At 48.7% G+C, this 21,650-nt stretch overlaps 3 protein-coding genes and 1 pseudogene across 4 annotated transcripts; 2 read left to right on the top strand and 2 right to left on the bottom strand.

Moving 5' to 3' along the window:
* The first annotated feature begins 63 nt into the window (after positions 1–63).
* Positions 64–2,702, top strand: LOC112883014 (pentatricopeptide repeat-containing protein At3g06430, chloroplastic). Its single transcript, XM_025948225.1, has 2 exons — positions 64–1,007; positions 1,171–2,702. Exons 1-2 carry the CDS (start codon positions 417–419, stop codon positions 2,278–2,280), a joined length of 1,701 nt encoding a protein of 566 aa, XP_025804010.1. The 5' UTR covers positions 64–416; the 3' UTR covers positions 2,281–2,702.
* Positions 2,703–2,905: 203 nt separating this feature from the next.
* LOC112883015 lies at positions 2,906–6,059 on the top strand. Its single transcript, XM_025948226.1, has one exon. It carries the CDS (start codon positions 4,312–4,314, stop codon positions 5,803–5,805), a length of 1,494 nt encoding a protein of 497 aa, XP_025804011.1. The 5' UTR covers positions 2,906–4,311; the 3' UTR covers positions 5,806–6,059.
* A 107-nt stretch (positions 6,060–6,166) lies between these two features.
* On the bottom strand, positions 6,167–7,743 carry LOC112883017 (annotated as a pseudogene).
* Positions 7,378–11,017, bottom strand: LOC112883016. 2 transcript variants are annotated; one of them, XM_025948229.1, is made up of 2 exons: positions 9,839–11,017; positions 7,378–7,747 (listed from the first exon to the last, which is right to left on the bottom strand). In XM_025948229.1, the coding sequence occupies exons 1-2, from the start codon at positions 10,923–10,925 to the stop codon at positions 7,734–7,736; spliced, it is 1,101 nt and encodes a 366-aa protein (XP_025804014.1). In that variant the 5' UTR covers positions 10,926–11,017; the 3' UTR covers positions 7,378–7,733. The 2 variants fall into 2 exon arrangements, with proteins under 2 accessions (XP_025804014.1, XP_025804013.1); XM_025948228.1 differs by lacking the exon at positions 7,378–7,747 and adding an exon at positions 8,908–9,256 and having other exon boundaries at positions 9,839–11,016.
* Between the last annotated feature and the right edge of the window lie 10,633 nt (positions 11,018–21,650).

Genomic DNA, 21,650 nt, shown 5'->3' with positions numbered 1-21,650 from the left:
ATGACAAGAGATCCTATAGATTTTTTCTTCACAGCTCAAAGAACACTGACCTGTGGACCCGCTACGTCAGAGGGCGCAGTCCTCCTACCTATCCCTTTGACGGTTTGACCCTTATCCCCTCCCTTCTCTGCTTCTCGCTCCGTTCATCCTCCCTTCGCCGGCCATCTCTCCGCCCCCCTCTTCCTCGGCCAGCTAGGCGTGTGGATTCGAGAGCGGCAGCGCTGCGGCGGAGGTTCAAGCTTGAATTCGCTCTCATCCCTCCCCGCTCCCAGCTTCGTAAACCTGTCAATGGCGCACTCGGTGCGGCGGCCAGCACCCGTCCGTGGACGGCGCCGGCGCGCGGCCTGCTAAGCAACCATTTTTCTCCCCCCGCCCGCTCGGCCTTCTCTCTCTTCGATCTTAGCACACGCCTCGTAATGGGTCCGCCGGCCTACACCGCTTCCCTTTCTCCCGGCTCTACTCTCTTCTCCAACTCCCGAATGCCGCCACCGCGTCTTCTCCGGCCGGGCTTGGGGGTGCCGGGGAGAGCGGACGTGGGGGTCTCGTCGGCCGCCGGCAGGTACGGCGGCGGCCGCCTCACCCCGCCGCAGGAGAAGCGCCGCCCCTCACCGCCGCAGGAGAAGCGCCGCCCCTCGGAGTCATCCCAACTCACGGAACGGAAGCGGCATTGGAAGGCGGGGGAGTTCCCGGGGGCCGCGGGCGGCAGGGACGGCGGCCCCTCCATCCCGCCGCAGGAGAAGCGGCACTGGAAGGCGGGGGAGTTCCCGGCGGGGGCCGCTGCCGGCAGGGACGTCGGCCGCGCCGCCTCACCGCAGGAGAAGCGGCACTGGAAGGCGGGGGAGTTCCCGGGCACCGCCGCGCCCCCCGACTCGAAAGCGTCGAGGACGCCCCTGAAGAACGTCAAGAAGCGGCTGGACGCCCGCGCGGACGCCAAGGCGTGGGCGTGCACCGTCACCGAGGCCCTCGCCGACAGCATCAACTCCAAGAACTGGCGAGAGGCGCTGCAGGTAAACACCACCCCATTACATTTGGTTTCCCTTGTTTGAATTGCTCCATCGTCTCCAACAACCCACGACTCCCCTGAATTTCTTGTTCGTTTCAATTTCTTGTTTGAGGAAAGGAACTCATGCAATGCTGATGCTGACGCCAATGGTAAATTGGTACTGGCAGGTCTTCGAGATGCTAAAGGAACAGCCTTTCTACCATCCCAAGGAGGGCACCTACATGAAGCTCATCGTGCTGCTTGGCAGATCGGGCCAGGCCGCCCAAGCGCACCAGCTATTCGACGAGATGCTGCAACAAGGATGCCAACCCACCCCTGAGCTCTACACTGCCTTGATTGGGGCCTACTGCCGCAGCGGCCTACTGGATGAGTCGCTCCAGCTCCTCACCAACATGAAGGCCTCCCCACTGTGCCAGCCTGACGTCTACACCTACAGCACCATCATCAAGGCCTGTGTCGATGCCACCAGATTTGACCTTGTTGAAGCTATGTACAAAGACATGGCTGAGCGCTCGATATCACCCAATACGGTCACCCAGAACATTGTCCTCAGCGGGTATGGAAAGGCTGGACGATTGGATGACATGGAAAGAGTGCTCTCTGACATGCTCGACAGCACGACCTGCAAGCCGGATGTCTGGACAATGAACATTATCTTAAGCCTGTTTGGAAACAGGGGGCAGGTTGAAGCGATGGAGAAATGGTATGAGAAATTCCGAAGCTATGGCATCGAACCAGAAACTCGCACACTGAACATTCTCATTGGCGCCTATGGGAAGAAGCGGATGTATGATAAGATGTCTGCAGTCATGGAGTACATGCGCAAGCTAGCATTTCCATGGACCACTGCCACATACAACAATGTGATTGAGGCATTTGCTGAGGTGGGTGATGCCAAAAACATGGAACACACATTTAACCAGATGCGCTCCGAGGGTATGAAGCCAGATACAAAGACCTTCTGTTGTCTAATAAATGGGTTTAGCAAAGCAGGCTTTTTCCATAAGGTTGTGGGCATGGTTAAGCTTGCTGAGAGACTTGGTGTGCCCACAGATACATCTTTCCACAATGCTATTCTTGGTGCATGTGCAAAAGCAGATGATCTGATGGAGATGGAGAGGGTCTTCATGCACATGAAGCATAAGCAGTGTGATCCGGATGCCATGACATACTCTATCTTGGTGGAAGCTTATCGGAAGGAAGGAATGACCGACAAGATTTATGCTTTGCATCAGGAGAACCCAACTTTGGTTCCAACTGATCTTGTCATGGTGTAACTGACTCGCTGACTGAATAATGGTTCAGACATATTTAAGCCTGGCTGAATTGGTGGTAAACTTCCCTACTGTCCAAGTTTGGAGTTGATAATGTAACCAAGTAGAGTGGCAGCCATTCTCCAACTCCATTTTGTCTGTTGGCCTGCAGAGTTAGTGACGGTATTTCTGTGACCTCTGGGGGCTTCACTGTATCAATTGAAATGTGACGGTAATGTGTGTAGCTCTGAAGTCATACGGCTTGAAAGCTCCCCAGCAAGATGTGGCAACTTGAGATGCTTCGAGTTTACCACAGAATTGATAAATGGTAACGAAATTGTACGTCTCTCCAGTATATGGCTTCAATATTGCTGTTGACCCTTTTTTTGGCAAGAATTATACATAAGTTTGGAAGAATAAAGAATTCTTATTTTCTGATAGTAAAATTTTCGATTGCCCTGTCTGTACCTTAATTTACATCCAATGGTTTCATATTAACAGTTGGTATTTAATGGTCTTTTCACAAAACTAGTGCTACGACTTCTTGCAAGTTGCACATATGGTGAAACTTGGAACATGTGTCTACAAAGGTAGGCAGCATGTTTCCTCTATCACCCTTAATGTGTAGCTTAGCTATTATGTGTATCCAACAATATGTGTAAATAAGATTTATTTTTCAGATTTGAAAAAAACTGTGTATTTCTGCATAAAAGGGAAGGTTCGATTGGAGTCAACAGAAAGGTAGAGAGGCTAGGATTGTTTTTTAAATGAATATATTATTTTCAGAACAATGCCATTTTCTCTTAAGAAAAGATCTTACTGATTTTATACCAAACTGTAGTCGGGGTAATAGAACATCCCCTCGAATAATTATAAATTGTCTGCTTCCTTTCAAGATAAATAAATAAATAAATTGTCTGCAATACCTCGTCGAATTCAACATTTTAGACGTTTTTAGTCAGGAGAAGAATTGATGTCTACGTGCAATATAGCTGAATTTGTGTAATTACATGTGCCAGATCACAAGCACTGCATATTAGCAGCACGTTGATCAGCAAACACCAAACTTCAACTCCAGATCTAGCATCTCACAGTTTAGACTTTAGATCATTGTCGTTGACTCCATATATAATTGGCCCCTGAACACGTGTAATACAGTAATAAATTTCTAGGAATATATCCACTCGATCTTAAGAACAAACCCATGTTAAGAAAAAGAATAGTAACAATATTTATATGACAATCACCATATAACCAACAGTCTTAACACTGTCTTCTCTCATTATTCTTCAGCACAAATGCCATCATCCATACTTCCACGTAGATAAATGAGATGATATTGAAAACTTTCTTTTTACTTGAACAACAGAGGAGGTCCCTTCTGTGATTTATTGATACATATGCAAAAAAAGTTTAATATGTAATTTTAGTTGACATATTGCTGTATTTATTTAGTTTTAAAGTAGTGTGGTGTAACTTATTAGGGCCTACAGAATACGAAAATGAAGGCGAAAAAAAAATAAATCCCAATGCTTTCCTTCAGGTACTCAGACTGCAAAAGTATTTCTTCTTGGCATGGTCCAAAAGCAATGTTTAGTTAGCACGTGTTTTACTTTGGAATTAGTAGGAAAGACGCGCGTCCAAGTTTCCGAGCACTTGCTATCCATATCATTTTCATGTGACAACTCTTAAGACTTTCATGTATATTAGTGGTTCCGAAATTAAAGAAAAAGTCCAAAGTTTCACCGTACCCCTAAACGTCTTATTAATACTAGACAAGTACTGGGTCAAACATTGTTTGCATGGGCCATTGACTCAATTTATCCTTGAGCTCTCTCTATATTCTTGCTTTCCATGGAGTCTTGAGAAAGAAACATAGAACATACTCTAGAGAGTTCCACGAAAGAATAAAAATTGCGTTCTCTTCCAAACACACACACATAGAGAGAGGGAGAGGGAGAGGGAGAGGGAGCGGGAGGGGGAGGGGGAGGGGGAGCGGGAGCGGGAGAGGGCGAGAGAGAGAGAGAGAGAGAGAGAGAGAGAGAGACCCAAATAATGGAGCTTTTCCTTTCTGCAGTCCTGGGTGATCTAGCTTCTAGATCCATAAATTTCATCATCAACAAGTGCTCCAAGCTGCCGTCGCTTGCTGTGGAGGACAGCCTGCAAAGGACTCTGCACCGGGCACAGATCATCGTCAGTGAGTCCATGCGGCGGCATATCACAAACCACGCCATGCTCCAGCAGCTGAACATGCTGAGAGACACCATTCACCGGGGCAATTACATGCTTGACACCTTCAGATGCCAACCTATTGAGGAGGAGGACGCCAAAGATAAGATTGTGAGTCACCCTTTACCATTGTACTCCAAAGCAAATTGTGTCAGAAGTTTCTTTTTGTCCAGTGGAACAAGTAGTACACAGATTTTGAAAGAAATGCAGGAGGTGCTTGATAATGTGAGCTCCATGATCCATGATGCAAATGAACTGGTCCTGTTCTTGGCAAGCTATCCACCCATGTACCGTCAGCCTTACAGCATGCATCTACTGCTGGGTAACTGCATGTTTGCCCGCCAGATGGAAGCACAGCTCGTCATCAACTTCCTTCTGCACACACAGCCTCATCATGGTGCTGAAGAACTGGAGGTCCTGCCGATCGTCGGTCCCTTCCGAGTTGGAAAGAGCACACTTGTTGCTCATGTTTGCAACGATGCAAGAGTCCGCGACTATTTTTCAGAGATTGTGTTCTGGAGCGACCATGACTTCAGAGATGAAAAACTAACCACTCTTAGCGAAGAATATGCGGAGGAGTATCAAAATTGTGCATCAAACAAAGATGGGAGAATACTAGTTATTGTTGAGTTAGCTAAAGACCTTGATGAAGGAGTGTGGAAGATGCTGTATTCTGCTTCCAAACGATGCATGCCAAGTGGTAGTAAGATCATAGTGACAAGCCAGTCGGACAAGGTTGTGAAGTATGGAACAACAGGAGCTCTAACTCTGAAGTTTCTGTCACAAGAGGCATACTGGTATTTTTTCAAGACACTTACATTTGGAAGCGTGGATCCCAAGACGCACCCGAGGCTTACGCAACTTGCCATGGAGATATCCAGAATGCATAACTGTAACCTCAACGGCGCGTACGTCGCCTCTTATTTGTTGAGGAACAATTTTGATATCCAGTTTTGGCGTAAGGTTCAGACCTTCTTGAAAGAATACATCCAAAAGCATCTCTCTAAATTCAGTGAGCACATATTTGATCTTATGAACCAAAATAGACCACTTCAGCTTGGAAGAATGGCCACACCTTCAGAAGTTATCATGATTTCTCGTCAGTATCACCGCTCGTCGCAAGAGGAGGCTCCAGAGATAAGAATCCAAGATGTGATGTATGGAAGCGTTAGACCTCATGGAAAATTTGAGGTCCTAGTATGGAGATCTCAGATACCACCCTACTACAGCTATGCCATTACTTGTGAGATTCAAGAGCTTAAAACTACAGGCACCAAGAGAAAGCGTTCTTCGAATAATTGTAGAGTCTCATTTTGTTAATATTGTCATTATATGTTCTATGTATTTAGGAGGGTATGTTTTTTTATCATTTTGTAGGATGTCAGAAGTTACAGCTCAGTCAAAATGCATAACAGAATGTCACAGGCTACAACGTTGTCAAATGTACTGCTACATTTTCCTTTTTCTTTTTAAAGATCCGGAACCTTGCGGTACGGCGTATACGAATAAGGAGAAGAGAATTGACCCTGTTTAACTGCTACATTTTTCCATATGTAAAGTATATGTCTTAATCAACAGAATAGCAGCCTGAACGTCAGCCCTGTCGATGGTTTAACTTCAGATATTCAGTTCCGTCTTATGTTTCCAGTTGAACGGCGGTAATGCTTAGTGATTTGGATGACCGGTTGCCTTCTAGGGATGGGGCAACTTTTCAGCCCTTGTTACGAGTCAAGCAGGGCTTCTTGGTTGAAGAAGATTGGCCATCCTACCAATCTCCTCAGGCCCAGAAAGAGTTGGAAAGATATGTGGGATTAGTTGAACGGAATGGTTTCATTTTGTTATCGCTTACAGGCTAACTATGTTGACAAAAAGGCCTGCAGGGTTGAACTGAAAACATGAAAAGACATAGCTATAGTAGGGGGGCATGGGAGAATTTCCATGCTAGGACCTCAAATTTGCCACGAGGCTTAACGCTTCTCCATACGTACATCTTGGATTTTTATCTTCGGAACCTCCTCCTCCTGTGAAGAGCATTGGTACTGACTACAAATCACGAGGTCTTCAGAAAGGTGTAGGTCTATTTTGTTCCAGACGATCAAGTGGATGCTCACCAAATCTGGAGACATGCTTCTGGATGAACCCTCTCGAGAAGCTCAGAACCTTTGACCAAAATGAATGTCAAAGTTGTCCCTCAACAAACAAGAAGTGATCTACGCGCCACCGAAGTAACCTTGGATGCGTCTCCGGATCCATGCTTCCAAATGTAAGCGTCTTGAAGAAATACCAGTACGCCTCATGGGGCAGATACTTCAGAGTTAGAGGCCGTGTTGTTCCTGACTTTACAACCCTGTCTGACCGGCTGGTGACCACGAGTTTACTTCCGCTGTGAACACACCGTTTAGAAGCATGATACAACCTACGCCATGCATCTTCATTAAGATCCCCAGCTAACTCAACAACAACTAGCAATATCTTCTTATCTCTGTTCAGTTTTGGCGCAGTATTCTGATCTTCATTGCACAACCTTCTCTGAAAGCTAGCTTGTCATCTGTAAACTCATGGCCGTGCAGGAAAAAGATTTCTGAGAAATGATCAACATGAGTGACAAGGGTGCTCTTCCCGACTCTGGCTGGACCGACAATTGGCAGGATCTCCAATTCTTCAGAACCATGGGGTTGTTTGTGCAACAGGAAATTAATGACAAATTCTACTTCCATCTGGCGGCCAAACATGTAGTTACCCAACAGGATATGCATGCTGTAAGGCTGCCGATACAGGCGAGGGTAGCTCATCAAGAACATGACCAACTCATCCACATCAATAATCACAGAGGTCAATCTGTCAAGTGCCTCTTGTAGTGGCCCTGAGTTTCTGTGCCCTTGGACTCGAGAAATAGGGATCCCTTGCAGAGTTTATCTTGGACGGGGATATAAAGCGACTCATAGTTTGATCTTTGCTGCCCTCCGCATACTGAGGCTGGTACCTGAAGGTGTCGAGTGTGTAGTAGCCTCGATGCGTGGCATCTCTCAGCAAGCCCAACTGCTGGAGCATGGCTTGATTTGTGATGTGCCGTCCCACAGCATCCTCAACGATGACCTGCGCCCGGAGGAGAGCCCTTTGTAGGCTGTCCTCCACGGCCAGCACCGGTGGTTTCAAGCACTTGTTGATAATGAAATTTATGGATCGAGTCATCAGCTCACCCAGGAGTGCAGAAAGGAAACTTTCCATTTGGGGTTCTCCCTGGCTCCTCAGGAAGACAACACTGCAGGATGGATAAAACAACAACATACTGTCAGTTTTGATGTTCCTGGAACTCAGTATATTCTATGCTTCTCATGGAACTCCAAGCCTCCTAGGAGAGAAAGGACATATAAGAATTAAGAACAACTGGACCCAATGAGCAAAGTCGTATTAGGAACACCTAAATTGAGAGTCAATAGTCCATTCACATGTTTGACCTTTGGGACTGCTTTCGCCTTCACCTGATTATTCTAATTGACCATACCTTTATTAATTGCAACTACCAATACTAGGCTACAAGCTGAGAAAGGAACAGCTCTTGACTGTTGACTCCAACCCTTTACTTCGTGGAGCCACTGATCCATCACCATCTATGGTCAATGTAATTTCTCTGTAGAGCCCGTATAATATTACGTAATGAAGGTCAGAAATAACAGGTTGCCAGATTAGCATCTGTATGTCCCATGTATCAGCCAGGAACAATATTAACCAGTGTCTCCTGTAACACTTTTGACTGACTAAAGATAAGTTGCCTCTAGGCTAGATGCACTGCAAATTCCCAACAAAGGAAATAACTCTCTTGAATTAGCTGATATCACTAGCAGTAAAAGTATCATGTTATTTCAAAAGGTTAGCGCTCTGCAAACATTGCCTGAGCACTAGGGGTTAGCACCTCCAACAATATCTGAAAATCTGAATGATGTTCAGCAATGATTCTCTAACTGACATACAGAGTAGGAACAATTCATAAACCAATCAAAACTTATGTGTAGCCTATGGATGCTTTTCAACCGTTCAGATCTGCAATATTACTTTCCAATCAGAAACCATGAGCAGCTACCCTTTGAACCCTTCCAAATGTTTTCTTCTGTATGTGAACTAAAACTATCAGCAGTCAGCAAATACAGCAAGAACTTATTCCTAATCGTAGCTAGGAATTTTGAAGAATTTCTGTGGGATTGCACTCATTCATGCAAAACTCATCCATTTCAAATGGAGCCTGCATGTTTTAACAACTGGTGCATAGAGAAAGATTGACTGAACATTTGAGGGCATTGAGCACCTCCTGATTATTGAGAATGGCACAAAATGCACATCAGGGATTATTTCCTTTCTTCTCACTACTCATGATTCAAGCCACAAGATATGGAAATATGGAATAAAACTATAATCAGGCAGAAGTAGCACAACATATATGACATTTCGGAGCATTGATTTCAAATGCCTGTTTGCTTGAGCATACATATGTTTACACTTTACAGAAGAAGAATGTATTCATTCTAAGCTTCATTGGCAAGCTAAAATTCTGGAGCACATGCAGACTTGCAGAGTAACCAGTTTACAGACAAGGCAATGATCAAGTAACAAATTTACAAGAAAGGAACCCCTAAGCAAAACATAGAACCCTTGAAGACTAACAAAATAAAACCAGAACCCACCATAAAGCTTATACTATTTACCATTTACCATGACCCAGTTTCCCCTTAGGCACCCGCACTTGGCCCCTCACCTGCTGAGGGAACTCCCAGTGCTGCATAAATACACAAAATTTGGAAATAATATCAGCAGGTTGAGAACCTATTAGCTCTCAATAAACATTTGTTTCTAACCAGACGCAAAAAGCAACATGTCGCTGGCTAACCAAACAAGCCACCAGGTAACAACTGCACTTCTTCATTGAGACAAATGGACTCATAACTCAAGAAAGGATACCTATCTTTGTGTAGCACTGATATCATCTATGTTGTTCAGTAACATTCACAGATCATAACTCGGAATAAGAGGTTAAAAGTAGGCGGAGGCTGGAGTGTAAAAGCTCATTTAGGTAATTCAGTTTTTTTTTAAATTCCTCTCCTACAGGGTACTTTTCCAGGCCATCCTAAATAGATAAGTTTCAACACCTCATTGATGTTTAAAGCAGGGGTAACAGATAAAAAAATATATATTTCTAGGCATATCTGCCAATTTGAAGCATGGTAGAGTACCTAGATAGGATAAAAACAGGGTTTTTTTAACAGAATTGTGGTATTCCATTTTACTATTTGTTGCTTTTGGTTACAGATAAGCATGGATGTAGTGAATTAAAGATATCCAGGACGAATGAAGCTAGTACCTGGAGTATGGAAGCTCATGTAGGGGAAAATACCAGAGAAGCCAATGTCCTTGGATACTTCTGTGACCCGGTTGGACTTCAGATCAATGGAGAAGAGCCCATCACCTGTCCGCACAAAAATGACACCGATGACATCCACAAAGCCAACCACATCAGAAAAGGTTGTGAGGGCACCAGCAGGGAGCAGCTTGTGAAGCTCAACGGCTCTGGTGAGTGCCCAAAGCGCATCTCCTCCACCATGCGCCTCCCTCGACCAGAGGCAGATTGCGGATTTGTCTGCTGTGGCGAATCCCAGATGGCCATCGTACATAGTTGCAAGCACAATTCGCCGCCAACCATAAGGAGATGATGGCAGGCGAATCACCGCCATCTCCCGTGTGCCCAAATTGTACTCGAGCACTGATGTGCCCATCTGGAACGCGAAGTACAGAGCATTCCCTACCAGGGCACTGGGCGCGAAATCCACGTTGTCGTTGGGATGCCGAGCAGACGCAGGCTCGCCCCACGCGCCCGCCTCCGACGAGTAGACGTAGGCGAACATCTCCTTGCTGTTGGTGCCCACGACGACGACGAGGAAGTGGCCGCCGCAGCAGTCGAGGTGATCGCACCCGGCGGCCGCGCAGAGCACCGCGGCGTTCCAGCTGTACGGGTACGGCGCCCACGGCAGCGGCGGCAGGTCCCGCCTCCGGTCCGCGGCGGGGTCCCAGACGACGAGCGCGGGGCACGCCCCGGGGGCGGCGTCGCGGGCGGGGTCCCAGCGGAGGAGGACGCGGCCGTGGCGCGCGTCGAGCGCGCGCCAGCCGCGGAGGAGGCCGCCGGCGGGGAGCCCGGGCGGGCGGAAGGCGGAGGCGGGGACGAAGCGCGCCCCGGGGCCGGCGTTGCAGAGGAGGCCGAGCAGGGGCGGCGCGCGGTGGAGCTCCCGGAACCGGCGGCGGAAGCCGGCGCCCGTGACGAGCGCGCACCAGCGCCGGCAGACGAGCGCGGCGCCGACGAGGCGCGAGGGGTCCGCCGGCGGGAAGCGCAGGAGGACCTCCTCCACGAGCTCCTCCATCAGCGCGCTCGCCGGCGGCGGCGGATCTACCGCCATGGCGGGCGGGCGGGCGGGCGGCGCCGGTGAGGAGTCAACGGACGGGGTGGGGATTGCTGTGGGCTCTGCTCTGCGTGGCCTTGCCAGGCTGGAGGCAGCCAGGTGGTTTGTGGGGGCGGCGGATCTGACAGGTGGGGCCATGGAGCAGGGAGAGGGGCGATCCTGGCCCCGGGAGTAGGATCCGACGGTCCATTTACCTCCATCCTGTTTCTGCTGCGAGGTAACCACCGCCGCTAGCTTCGATGGCCTCGCGCTCGCCTCCGCCATGTGTTGCCACGTCCCTGCTGTCCGCCGTCCGTCGGCGCCAAGGCCAAGCGTTGCAGAACTCTGAGGACAATGCCTCGCATGGCTAGCTAGCTCTCGACGACGAGCGAATACACGGAGCACTCTGCTCGAGCTCTTGACGACGAATGCATGTCCACCGTACCTGCAGGGGCATCTCTACGCAAGCAACACATGCCACCCCTACGCTACACTGCGATGCTCAACAGCAACGTCTACTGCACATCATTTATTCAGACATTCAGGAAGTTTACAAGTACTGTTCTAACTGGTTGATTGTTCACTGTTAAAGGCCACAGAACAATCAATGGTTGGACTGCTTGCAGGCTCTGAACTCGGCTAGCCATCTGTTATGCCATTTTTGTGGACTCCACAGTTTCATCAACCAAAGCAGCTCTCTGACGTTCATATCGAGGCGACACCAAAATGCGGTCGATTCCTGTGCTGCATTTCGCAGAGTAGCCTCTCAAAACCCCCTAGTTCGTTCATTTGCTGCAAGATAAAAGCAGGGCACAGAAAGAAAAGGTGTAGCATTTTCTTTTCTCCTGAGGGAAAATATTCGGAGTCACATCACATCTGAATAATCTACTCCGTATGTCCGGTGATGAGAAGCTTTGATATTTCTTTCCTTCAAAATCTTGATAGCAGATTTTGATTTTTACTATTACCATTGCACAATCTCACGGTCACAGAGCAAGGGTGGGTCCAGGATTTGAGGTCTGGGTATTCAAAATTTTCAAAGGGTGAAAAATAATTGACAGCATAAAGTATAGATTTATAGCACATAATTAAATACCAAAATAAGATTGAGAAATGAGCTATTTGAGCCAAGAGGCAATATAGGATTGGGAAGCATGTTTTGTAATGTTATTTTCTATTTCTGATACATATCCATGTTATATACTACGTATATAAATTTTTTTACCAAAATTTTTGGATATTCAATATTCAGCTGAATACCCATGTATCAATATTGGGCCCGCCCCTGCCATAGAGGCGTGCCCGTGTAAACTGAATTTCAGCATGATTTTTACTTCTGCAGTTCTGCTAACTGAGGTTTGGAACACATGAGTGGCAATGTCTCCCTTCGCCCTGAAGCGGAGGAGAGCAACAAAGCAGCGTGCCCCGCCCGCGCGTCGTTCGAACGTCACCGCGTCCCTGGCCGATTTGCGGCACGTCCGACCTCCCTCCACCACGGCGGCACGTCCAACGTGGCCGCGGACGCGTTTCCGCGTGCGGCGCGTTACTCTGAGCAGACGCGCCGTGCGACGGAACGCCGCGACGGCCGGCCACCGGCAGGCGTGCCTGGCGCGCTGCGGAGCGGCACTGCGCACGCGCAACGGGGCGGACTTGCAGGCGGCAGTGCTTGGTGCCCACGCAGGCGGCGGCGAACGACTCGCCGGCGCTCTCAGCTTCTGTTCCAGAGCGGTGTCCTCTTCGTGGCGTCGCTTGCCCGCTCTCGGCTCGCCGGCGGGTGGCCTTGCCGCCGGACACGGCGACCGGGGTTAGATGGTATCCAAATTACCGTCCTGGTGGACGGTATTTCATTTACCGTCCACTCTGGGCAGCGAGGGCCGTTCGATCCGCAACCGATGGCCAGGATACACCCGATTCGGCCTCCAACGAAGCGAACGGGATTACGGGGCTCTTCCCCGCGCCTCCTCGTCGAGCCATCATCCCGCGGCGCTGCCTCGCCGGTGTCTGGCGAGCTCCCAATCCGTGCTTGCACGGGCCAGAGTTCGATCCATCGTCCTCAGATTGGATGCATTGTGTTCTTGCTCCTGAAGAACGCTGGATTGCTGTCTCTGCTCGTTCCTGAGGATTCAATGCATGATTGTCCGCTTCGAATGTCTCACTTCAGCCTGAAGCAGAGGAGATCGAGCAAGAAAGCGCCACGTCAACCGACCCTGAAGTTCCGGCGCCGGCGCCACCGTCGCCGCTCTCTGCGTCGCTCCGCACCTCGTCACGGCGCCGACACGCCCGGCGACGACGGCCCACCTCACCACAAGTCCGCACGACCGCACTCCTTCCAAGAGACCTGACACCGGCAGGCAGTCACCGGCCGTCCGCCAGCGCGCGCGTCGAACGTCACCGCCGCCGACTTCTCCCTCCACCACGGCGCCGCGTCCGGCGTGGACGCAGCCGCACCCCCGCGTGCTGCGCCCTCATCGGAGCACATCCACCAATGTAGCTCCGCCTCTGGGTGTGGGTGGGTGAGGTTGGCAGGTTGCCGAGAAGCTCCGGCATGGGGGCGTCCCGGTGGCGCTCGCGGTGCCGGCGGAGGAGGAGGAGGCGCGCATTATCGTCGGGCGGGACTCTGACGAAGATGCCCTCGACGGTCTCGTACTTCCGGCAGGCAGCCAGCCAGGTGGTTTGTGAGGGGACGGCGGAGCTGACAGGTGGGTCCACGGAAGCAGGGAGAGAGGGCGATCCGCTTTGACATGGTATTGAAAGATCCTGGCCGCGCGAATGGGATCGGACGGTCCAGGTGTCCACCCCGATTGCCAAGCCGCCGCCGCGGCGGTCGGCGTCGTCGGAGGTCACAGCGTATACACGCGCCGTGCTCCCGCGGGAGGTCCTCGTCTACGTTTCCTTGGCGACACCGCTGCTGCCTCTGAGTGCCTCCTTCCCGCGCGGCGCCTCCGCACGTACTCGCCGCGGAATGCCCCGCGCACGCGCGGCGCAGGGCCGTGGTGTGCGCGTGTCGCCGCCGCGGCGCCTCCTCGTCGCCTTGGGCCTCCACCCTGTTGTCCTCCGAGGTAACCGCCTCCGCTTCGACGACTTCGCCGAGCCAACGGTGGCCGCGTGCCTACGCCATGTCCCTGTCCAGCGCCGCCATGTTCTGCTCGAGCTTGACTGGCACGGTCGGTGCGCCTGTCTGTCTGCAATGGCATCTGCGCACAATACCGCAAGTCTGCAACGTTCACCGGCAAAGGGAAGGTTCATTTGCGCAGGTTATCGGTCAGAGTATAATCAGCAACACGCTTGTGGATGGGGCTAACAGTTTGCTGCGTGCTGTCAGAAATGGGGCTGGAAGAGGAACTAGACAACGCGCCTAATGTTCAGAAAAAGCCCCAGCTCGCGTCAACAGGAACACAATGTTCAGAATCTTGTCGGGCTGTTCAGAGTGTAACCAGCAACTTGATGCAGATCGCACGCCCGAACCAAGGGGTACCAGCTGCAGGTCGTAATTTCTGAAGACAAACGAGCCATGAAAGCGGACGTCTCAGACTCAGGAACATCTCGTCCGTCTCGTCTGAATTCGATTCGTCAGATCATCGCCTGAATTTTTTATTTTATTTTAAAAAAAATAACGAAAACAAAAACTTCTGAAGTTAACATAACGATCATTCAGCTAATGTCGCCCAACTAAACAATCATCACCGAACAGATTATCTTCCTTTTCCTGTTCAAGCCTAGTGCTCAGGAGCAGGGTACAGGGTAACAATGCATCAAAACTATTAAGCAACATAACCATTCGTCTTTCCGTTTCTCCCATGCATCTTCTAAGACTTAAAAAGAAACAGAGAAAAAAAAATACTTGACTGATGCTCCCACTCTACGGTACAGCATTGGAGCACCAGCACTTGTTGCCACGAAATCCTCTAGTGCGAGCCTTCTTGAGTTTCAAGCACTTGCTGAAGCACCTGTGTTGGAATCACTCCCTCTCTAGGTGGTATTTATCACAAACACCACGCACTCTCTCTCTGATGAATACGCACACCGTAGGAACAAAAGAAACAAGTAGTTTTGGTTGGCTCTGGCACCTACAGCCTCACCGTTTTCTCATTATATAAACTGAAGTACATGTAAATGGATAACAACCGGCCAGTCCACTTGGCCTAGACTCACGCCACATCTCGGTACATGCGGAACGTGCAAGTAGTAGCCATGCAAGAGCCTATTCTCTTGCCAAAAAATCTCTTCGTGGCTTTGACCCGGGCTGGAGATCTTCGTTCATGGACTTCCACACGTTTACATGCACAACGAGCTCCTAATCTTACGTATATCCTATACAATTCACACACATGCACTTGCCGTATCACACAGCATGGCCTCACGCCTAACTAGCATGTCTACTGTCTAGTGATTCAAGACATCAACTAGCACATATCACACGTTCAGCTGAGTGCTTGATCTACCAAAACCTGCAGTGCTACCATGTATAGAACACGCGCACATTTATTTCTACATGCAAACTAACAAAGTAAACATGCAATGTTCTAATGACAAGATTAAATCTAATAACCTGCACCTGATTCCTCGTCTTAAGCAACCAGTGCCGCTCTTAGAACTGCAGAACAGAAAAGCAAAAAATTCAAAGCATATGAGCAGGTAAAGTTGTAAAAATTCAAAACATATCAGCAGCAGGTACTAAGGAAATCACAACTGAGCAAAGCTGTATGAAATAAGCAGGATAAGACAAGTCAAGTGGTGATACCTGGGGTGTAGAAGCTCACGTAGGGAACGATGTCGAAAAAGCCGCTGGTCATGGGAAACTTGGCGGCCCGCCCGGACCTGAGATCAAAGCTGTAGAGCCCGTCGATCGTCTTCATGAAGACGACGCCGGCGCCTTCCGCAAAGGCGACAACGCCGGGCATGCTCCCGGGGAGGAGGGCGTCAGCAGGAAGCTCCTTCCTGAGCTCGATGGCCCTGCTCAGCACCCATGGCCCTACGTTCGTGACCAGAGCCTGACCACCATCGACCGCAGGCACACCTCCGCGAACCCCCAGCTCGCCGTCGTCCGTGGCCATGAGCACATTAATGTGCGGGCCGTAGTCCGGCCGGCGCAGTATGTGGATCACGGACAGCTGCCGCGTGGCGAGATCGAGCCGGAGGATCCTGGTCCCGGTGAGGAGCACGAAATGGAGCGCGTTCCGGGCCAGGACGCCGGGCACGGCGGCGTCGAGCTCGTCGACGGGGACCGGGAGGGCGGCGCGGGTCTCGTCGCTCCACGCGCCGGGCTCCGAGGAGTAGACGTGGGCGAAGACCGCCTCGGAGTCGGAGTCGGAGTCGTCGATGCCGACGAAGACGACGCGGAAGGGCCCGGGGCGGCAGTCGAGGTGGTCGCAGGCGCCGAGCGAGCCGCAGAGCACCGCCGCGTTCCAGCTGAGCACCTGCTGGGGACGCGGCAGGAGGGGCAGCTGGTGGAGCTCGTCGGTGGTGGGGTACCAGACGGCGAGGGCGGAGTCGGGGTCCTGGCCCGGGGGACGCGTCGGTGCCAGCCACCCGGTTGAGCAGGACGCGACCGTGGCGGGCGTCGTGCGCGCGGTAGCCGCGGCGGTCGTCGCGGGCCGGGCAGAAGCCCCCGCCGGGCGCGGGGATGAACCGCGCGATGCCGCCAGTGTGGGTGAGATTGGCGAGGACGCCCAGCATGGGGGCCGCCTGGTGGAGCTCGCGGTATCGGCGGCGGAATCCGCGGCCGGCGAAGAGGCGCGCCCAGCGCTTGCACGCGAGCGCCGGGTGGAGGAGGAGCGCGCTGTCGTCGGGCGGGACGGATGAAGATGTCCTCGACGATGTCGTCCGGCAGCTCCGGCGGCACGCGGAGCGGCGGCGGTGGCACGGCACTGGACAGGGTGTCCATGGCTGGCTTCGGCCGGGGGGCAAGTGAAACTGGAGTGTGGAGGGAGGAAACCCGGGGGCGGTGGACGCCTGGACGGGGTGGTTTTATGCCGGCTGGAGGTCTGCATGGCAGCCCAAGTGGGGAGAAAGGACTCACTTGAATTGAAGCTCCTAATCAAGGCACCCGGGAGGATTCACAGCTTTGATTGATTTTCCACCCTCGATGAGCAAGGATTGATTGAATGGAATCCCCTATCACAATGATGAGACTGAAGGTGGCAGTGGTGGTAGGAAACCAGCGGATGGACGCTGATTGTGGCGGGAGCTGCAGCATATTTAAAAGGGTTAGCGTGGAAACGACAAGTGGCGGTAACGGCATATCCACTGGCTTTATGCAGGAAAGGAGTAAAGAGGGAAATTTTGGAGGGAAAGGTAGGTAGGGTGACATAGACGCTTGGTGTCTTTTGCCGTTATACTTCTTATATAAATCGCATCATGATATATATATATATCGAATCATCCCAAACTTGACGTATTTAATCCCTTTTACATATATCATCTAATAACTAGACAGACCCAAATAAAAGAGGGAAGGAAAAAAACATTTAGGTTTAATCCAAGGCAGCACATCATCGGATAAAAACTCCAAACATTATTGTCAATTGAAGTAACACAATCCATCCATTCGCAACAATGTTGTATTTATATCTAGCCAGACACCAGTGTTAAATAAACTACAAATTTATAAATATATGATTTTTCTAAATAGCAATAGGCTAGCTACATACTTGTCCTAAGTTGAAATTTGCCCTGTTAATAAAAAATCATGAATCTACAAATTTTCCAAATAGTAATAGGCTAACTAGTTTTTAGTAAAACAATAGGCTAACTATTGACTTGTCCCAAGGCGAAATTCACAGTAATGATATGCTTTTATGATTGATAAAGTCTATACCTGGGCCTTTAGATTTTCAATTTGTCTAAATGAGGGGGGAAGAACTCAAACACCTTCAAAAAAATTAGAAAAAATAATGGAGACATTTTGGGACACGTGAAAATGACATAGAAGTAGCTAGAACTTGTGAAACAAGTAGTAGAAGATTCAAGTAAAAGATTCAATAATTATAAAAAAACATTTTAACAAAATCTCGGATAAATCCATATAGATCTTGTCATCAATGACTAAGATATCTCTTTATCCTCCTTGATGATTGTGGCCATGTAGATACTATTTGAGCTGGAGATGAAGGGATTCCTAGTCATTGATCACATGATCTATATGGATTTATTTAAAATTTTATTTGAGCATTTATATTTTCTGGATTTATTGAATATTTTGCTTGAATATTGGAAAACTTGTTTCACAAACAGACCCCTGTGATCATCCGGATACTGTTGTTCAAGAGATATCTTCATTGATGACAGGATCTATCCTGTATGGATTTATTTGAATTTGTACAAATCTTTTTTCTATTATATGTATTGTATATTTTATTTAAAGCCCGTAACCTGTTTCACAAGCTCAGTTATTTTTGTGGCATTAGGAATAATACTCCGCATGCTGCCAAAAATAAATCGCATTAGGAATCTGATGAATATCCAGCGCCCGGCCAAATTAAGAGATATGAACTGCAAAGCCTAAGTTTCTCCAGAGGATGGATGATCGAGCCGTGCAAAGGAACTGGCCACCTGCATCAATCCAGCTAATGACAGATTTAGATAGCCCTGAACGCCAACTGGTAAACTGGCAAAGGCCAGCAGCAGCTCAGCACCGATCTCACTGATGACAAACGGTTGTCCCAAGACACAAACAGGGAGAAGTGCATCGCCGACGAGTACAGCATCCTCTCCCCGCACGTCCCTGAGACGCTCTCACCTTCTCCTGCACGGCTACACCGCCGCGCGCCTACGGCGCCTCAGGCCCTGGACTCAAAACACACTCTGCCCGGGACTTGAAACACTGCCACTCTCTGTCGGCAGGACTGAAACCCAGTTTGTCAGTCTTTCAAACATGCCCCGGAGTCCATTTTACTTGGTGCCGAATCTTTCCACAGTCCACACTTTCATAGCAAGCTAATTTCAGGAGTACAGGTAGAGACAGGAAGAATAGGCTAATGCAGGAGTTCAGGAGTACTCATTTACTCTGCTTTTCCCACATTTTCTTAAACCTTAAAAAATAGAGAGAAACTCTTCACAAGTGCTCCTAACATATGGTGCAGGTGGCGACATATGACCGAGTATCAGTAAAACAGAGAGTGATAAAAGAAATGAAATTATCTGTCTAAGTATTTCTATCTGCAGTTTGCCTGTAGAAAAGGCTTCAGACCTGAATGTTGTTCAATGATCCTGCCCCCTGTGGCCTAGAGTGCCGTGCTCTCAAGATTCACGCATATATATGGTGTCTGAATTTGGATCTTCACGCATATATGAACAGAAGCCCTGAAGACTAGTTCACTAAGCACGGCACCAACACCACTAATGATAGCATAACACTAATCACACTATTAATCATGGCCACTACACTATCAGCACCAAATTTCCTCCGGTGAGCACCCTGAGTTTGTCATGCGCTTGTGGAAGCACCCGCGCTTCCTTCGCCTGAAGCCGCCAGTGCCGGTCTTAGTACTGCAGAACAGATTTTTTTAAAAATATCAGCAGGTAGAGAAATCAATTTAACCAAGCACACATAAAAAATAAGTTGCTGTTAAAGTGCAAACACAGACAGGCAAAATAAACAACAATCTGTCACTTATTATCTGCAGCTAGCTCCACATTTGATCATAATACGAGAAGATGGATTCAGAAACTGCAGCAAAACACCTATCCTTTTTCAGGTTAAAAACATCATCCGTACTTCTATGCTGTTAAATGCCATATCATACCCAAGGAATGCATAGGGCTAAAGATATGTCGATAACAGGTGCAATAGATGAACAAAGCATGCTAAGCCAATTCCAACAGCGACCATAAAAGGGAAAATCTGATGGGAGGATAGAACTTTATGAAATCATTGTTCTAGAGAACAAATATCATCGACTATAGTTTCTTTTGGCCAAACGAACTATTAATATTCCCCATACTGAACATTATTATTGCAACTGGCTATGAGCCCTTAAAAAATCCAATCTTTTTAGAGAGAAGTCACAAGTGAGCAAAGCTGTTACAGCAAGACTAAAAACAGGCAGGGGGAGGGTCAGGTGGTGGTACCTGGAGTGTAGAAGCTCACGTAGGGAGCGATGCCGTCGAAGCCACTGCTCATAACCTTCACCGCCTTCCCGGTCTTGAGATCAAAAGTGTAGAGCCCATCGGCCATCCTCAGGAAGATGACACCGACGATGCTGGTATGTGCGGTGATCGTAGGTTTCACAGCTCTCGACTTGGCACCTTGTAGTACGGAGGAAGAGGCAAGCGATTTTGCTTGTCAGAATATCCAGCGAATTGAAGGAATGTAAGCCATGGGTCTTGTCTAGTTTCGAGTGATCTAATTTGTTTGCATGTACTCATAGATCCGTCTATGGTCTCAACAGCAGATTGTGATGTTCCATCCTGATCTGAGCACAGGGCAACTTGGAGCAACAGCTGAAGATTTTGTCATGTATGCCTGGCTGGACGGGATTTGGAGGTGGCGATCTACTATATGACATATATATTGGCCTGTGTGCCATTCGAACGCATAAAGAACACCCGCATCAGAGGTATGCACCGAGGTCCCTGGACAGCACATCACCCAGATCACACATCTCCCAGATCATCTCAGTGAATTGTCACAATTTTACTGATCGATTTCAAATATGGCCTGTCCACGAAACTGAATCACGACAGCTTTGAAGCTGGAGATTATTCAGCAGAGATTATTTAAGAATTGTTAAAATTACTGTGCAACGCATCACTATCCATGTAGTATTTACACATACTTGTGTTTGCAGAAATTTATGTTGGAAAACGTACTTCAGCAATAATCTGCATGTTTCATTCATGAAAAAAAATTCAGAGATGCATTGCTGCAACCTCATACTAATACTATTTTTTTTAACAGGAAGGGTTCAACATTACAAGGATCAGGCAATGGGCATGCATGGGATGTTGAAGTAGCAAGTACCAAGAACAGAGCTGAAACTCACTCGATTTTTAGTATGGTAGTCCCTGCATATATGGTTTTAGTCAAATGTACACGCGTTTAGATAGCATAACATCTTGCTTGTATGCTTAACTTACTGAATATTAATACCAATACTCTCCTCTAAATACTGTATTAGCGTGAATGATGTATTAAGTGTTCCAAATCAGCTTGTGAATGATAAAGTTTTCCAAATAAGAGAGAGTACAGATGTGCAGTATTTATATTTTTAAAACACAGAATAAACATGTATAAATGACATGCTTCCTCTCAAAATAGTATATACGCATATACTCATTCATCATGTCAAAAGTATGTACCCATACTTACGCTTCATGTCGAAAAGTATGTACGCAAGTATGTTCACATACTCAGCCTCCGGTCTCCAGTCAGGCAAAAAAAATTACGCACATATTATAGTCGAGAGAGTATGCACACATACCCTTCCTAAAATAATATGTGTACTTAACCTCTGTCAAAAAACATGAACACGTACTCCACATAAAAAGTATTCGCAGGGAAACTCCCTCCAAACGAGATTTGCCGTGTCCGCATCCGCATGCATACTAGTTTGTATGTTTAAGTATGCGTATATACCGGCCAGCTCATCGATCTCGACGGACATACGAACAAATTATGTTTGTTATATCATAGCTACCAAGCGTCGTGGGTTGATGATAGTATCTACGGATAAGCTGGTATTTTAATTAAAGTAATCTGTTAATTAATTAACTAGTGGATCTATTAACGGTAGCAACGTGAGA

The sequence above is a fragment of the Panicum hallii genome, chromosome 2 (genome assembly GCF_002211085.1).
Source record: "Panicum hallii strain FIL2 chromosome 2, PHallii_v3.1, whole genome shotgun sequence".
NCBI lineage: Eukaryota > Viridiplantae > Streptophyta > Magnoliopsida > Poales > Poaceae > Panicum > Panicum hallii.
The sequence above is the reverse complement of the archived record's forward strand: the minus strand, read 5'-3'. Positions and strand labels throughout refer to the sequence as shown.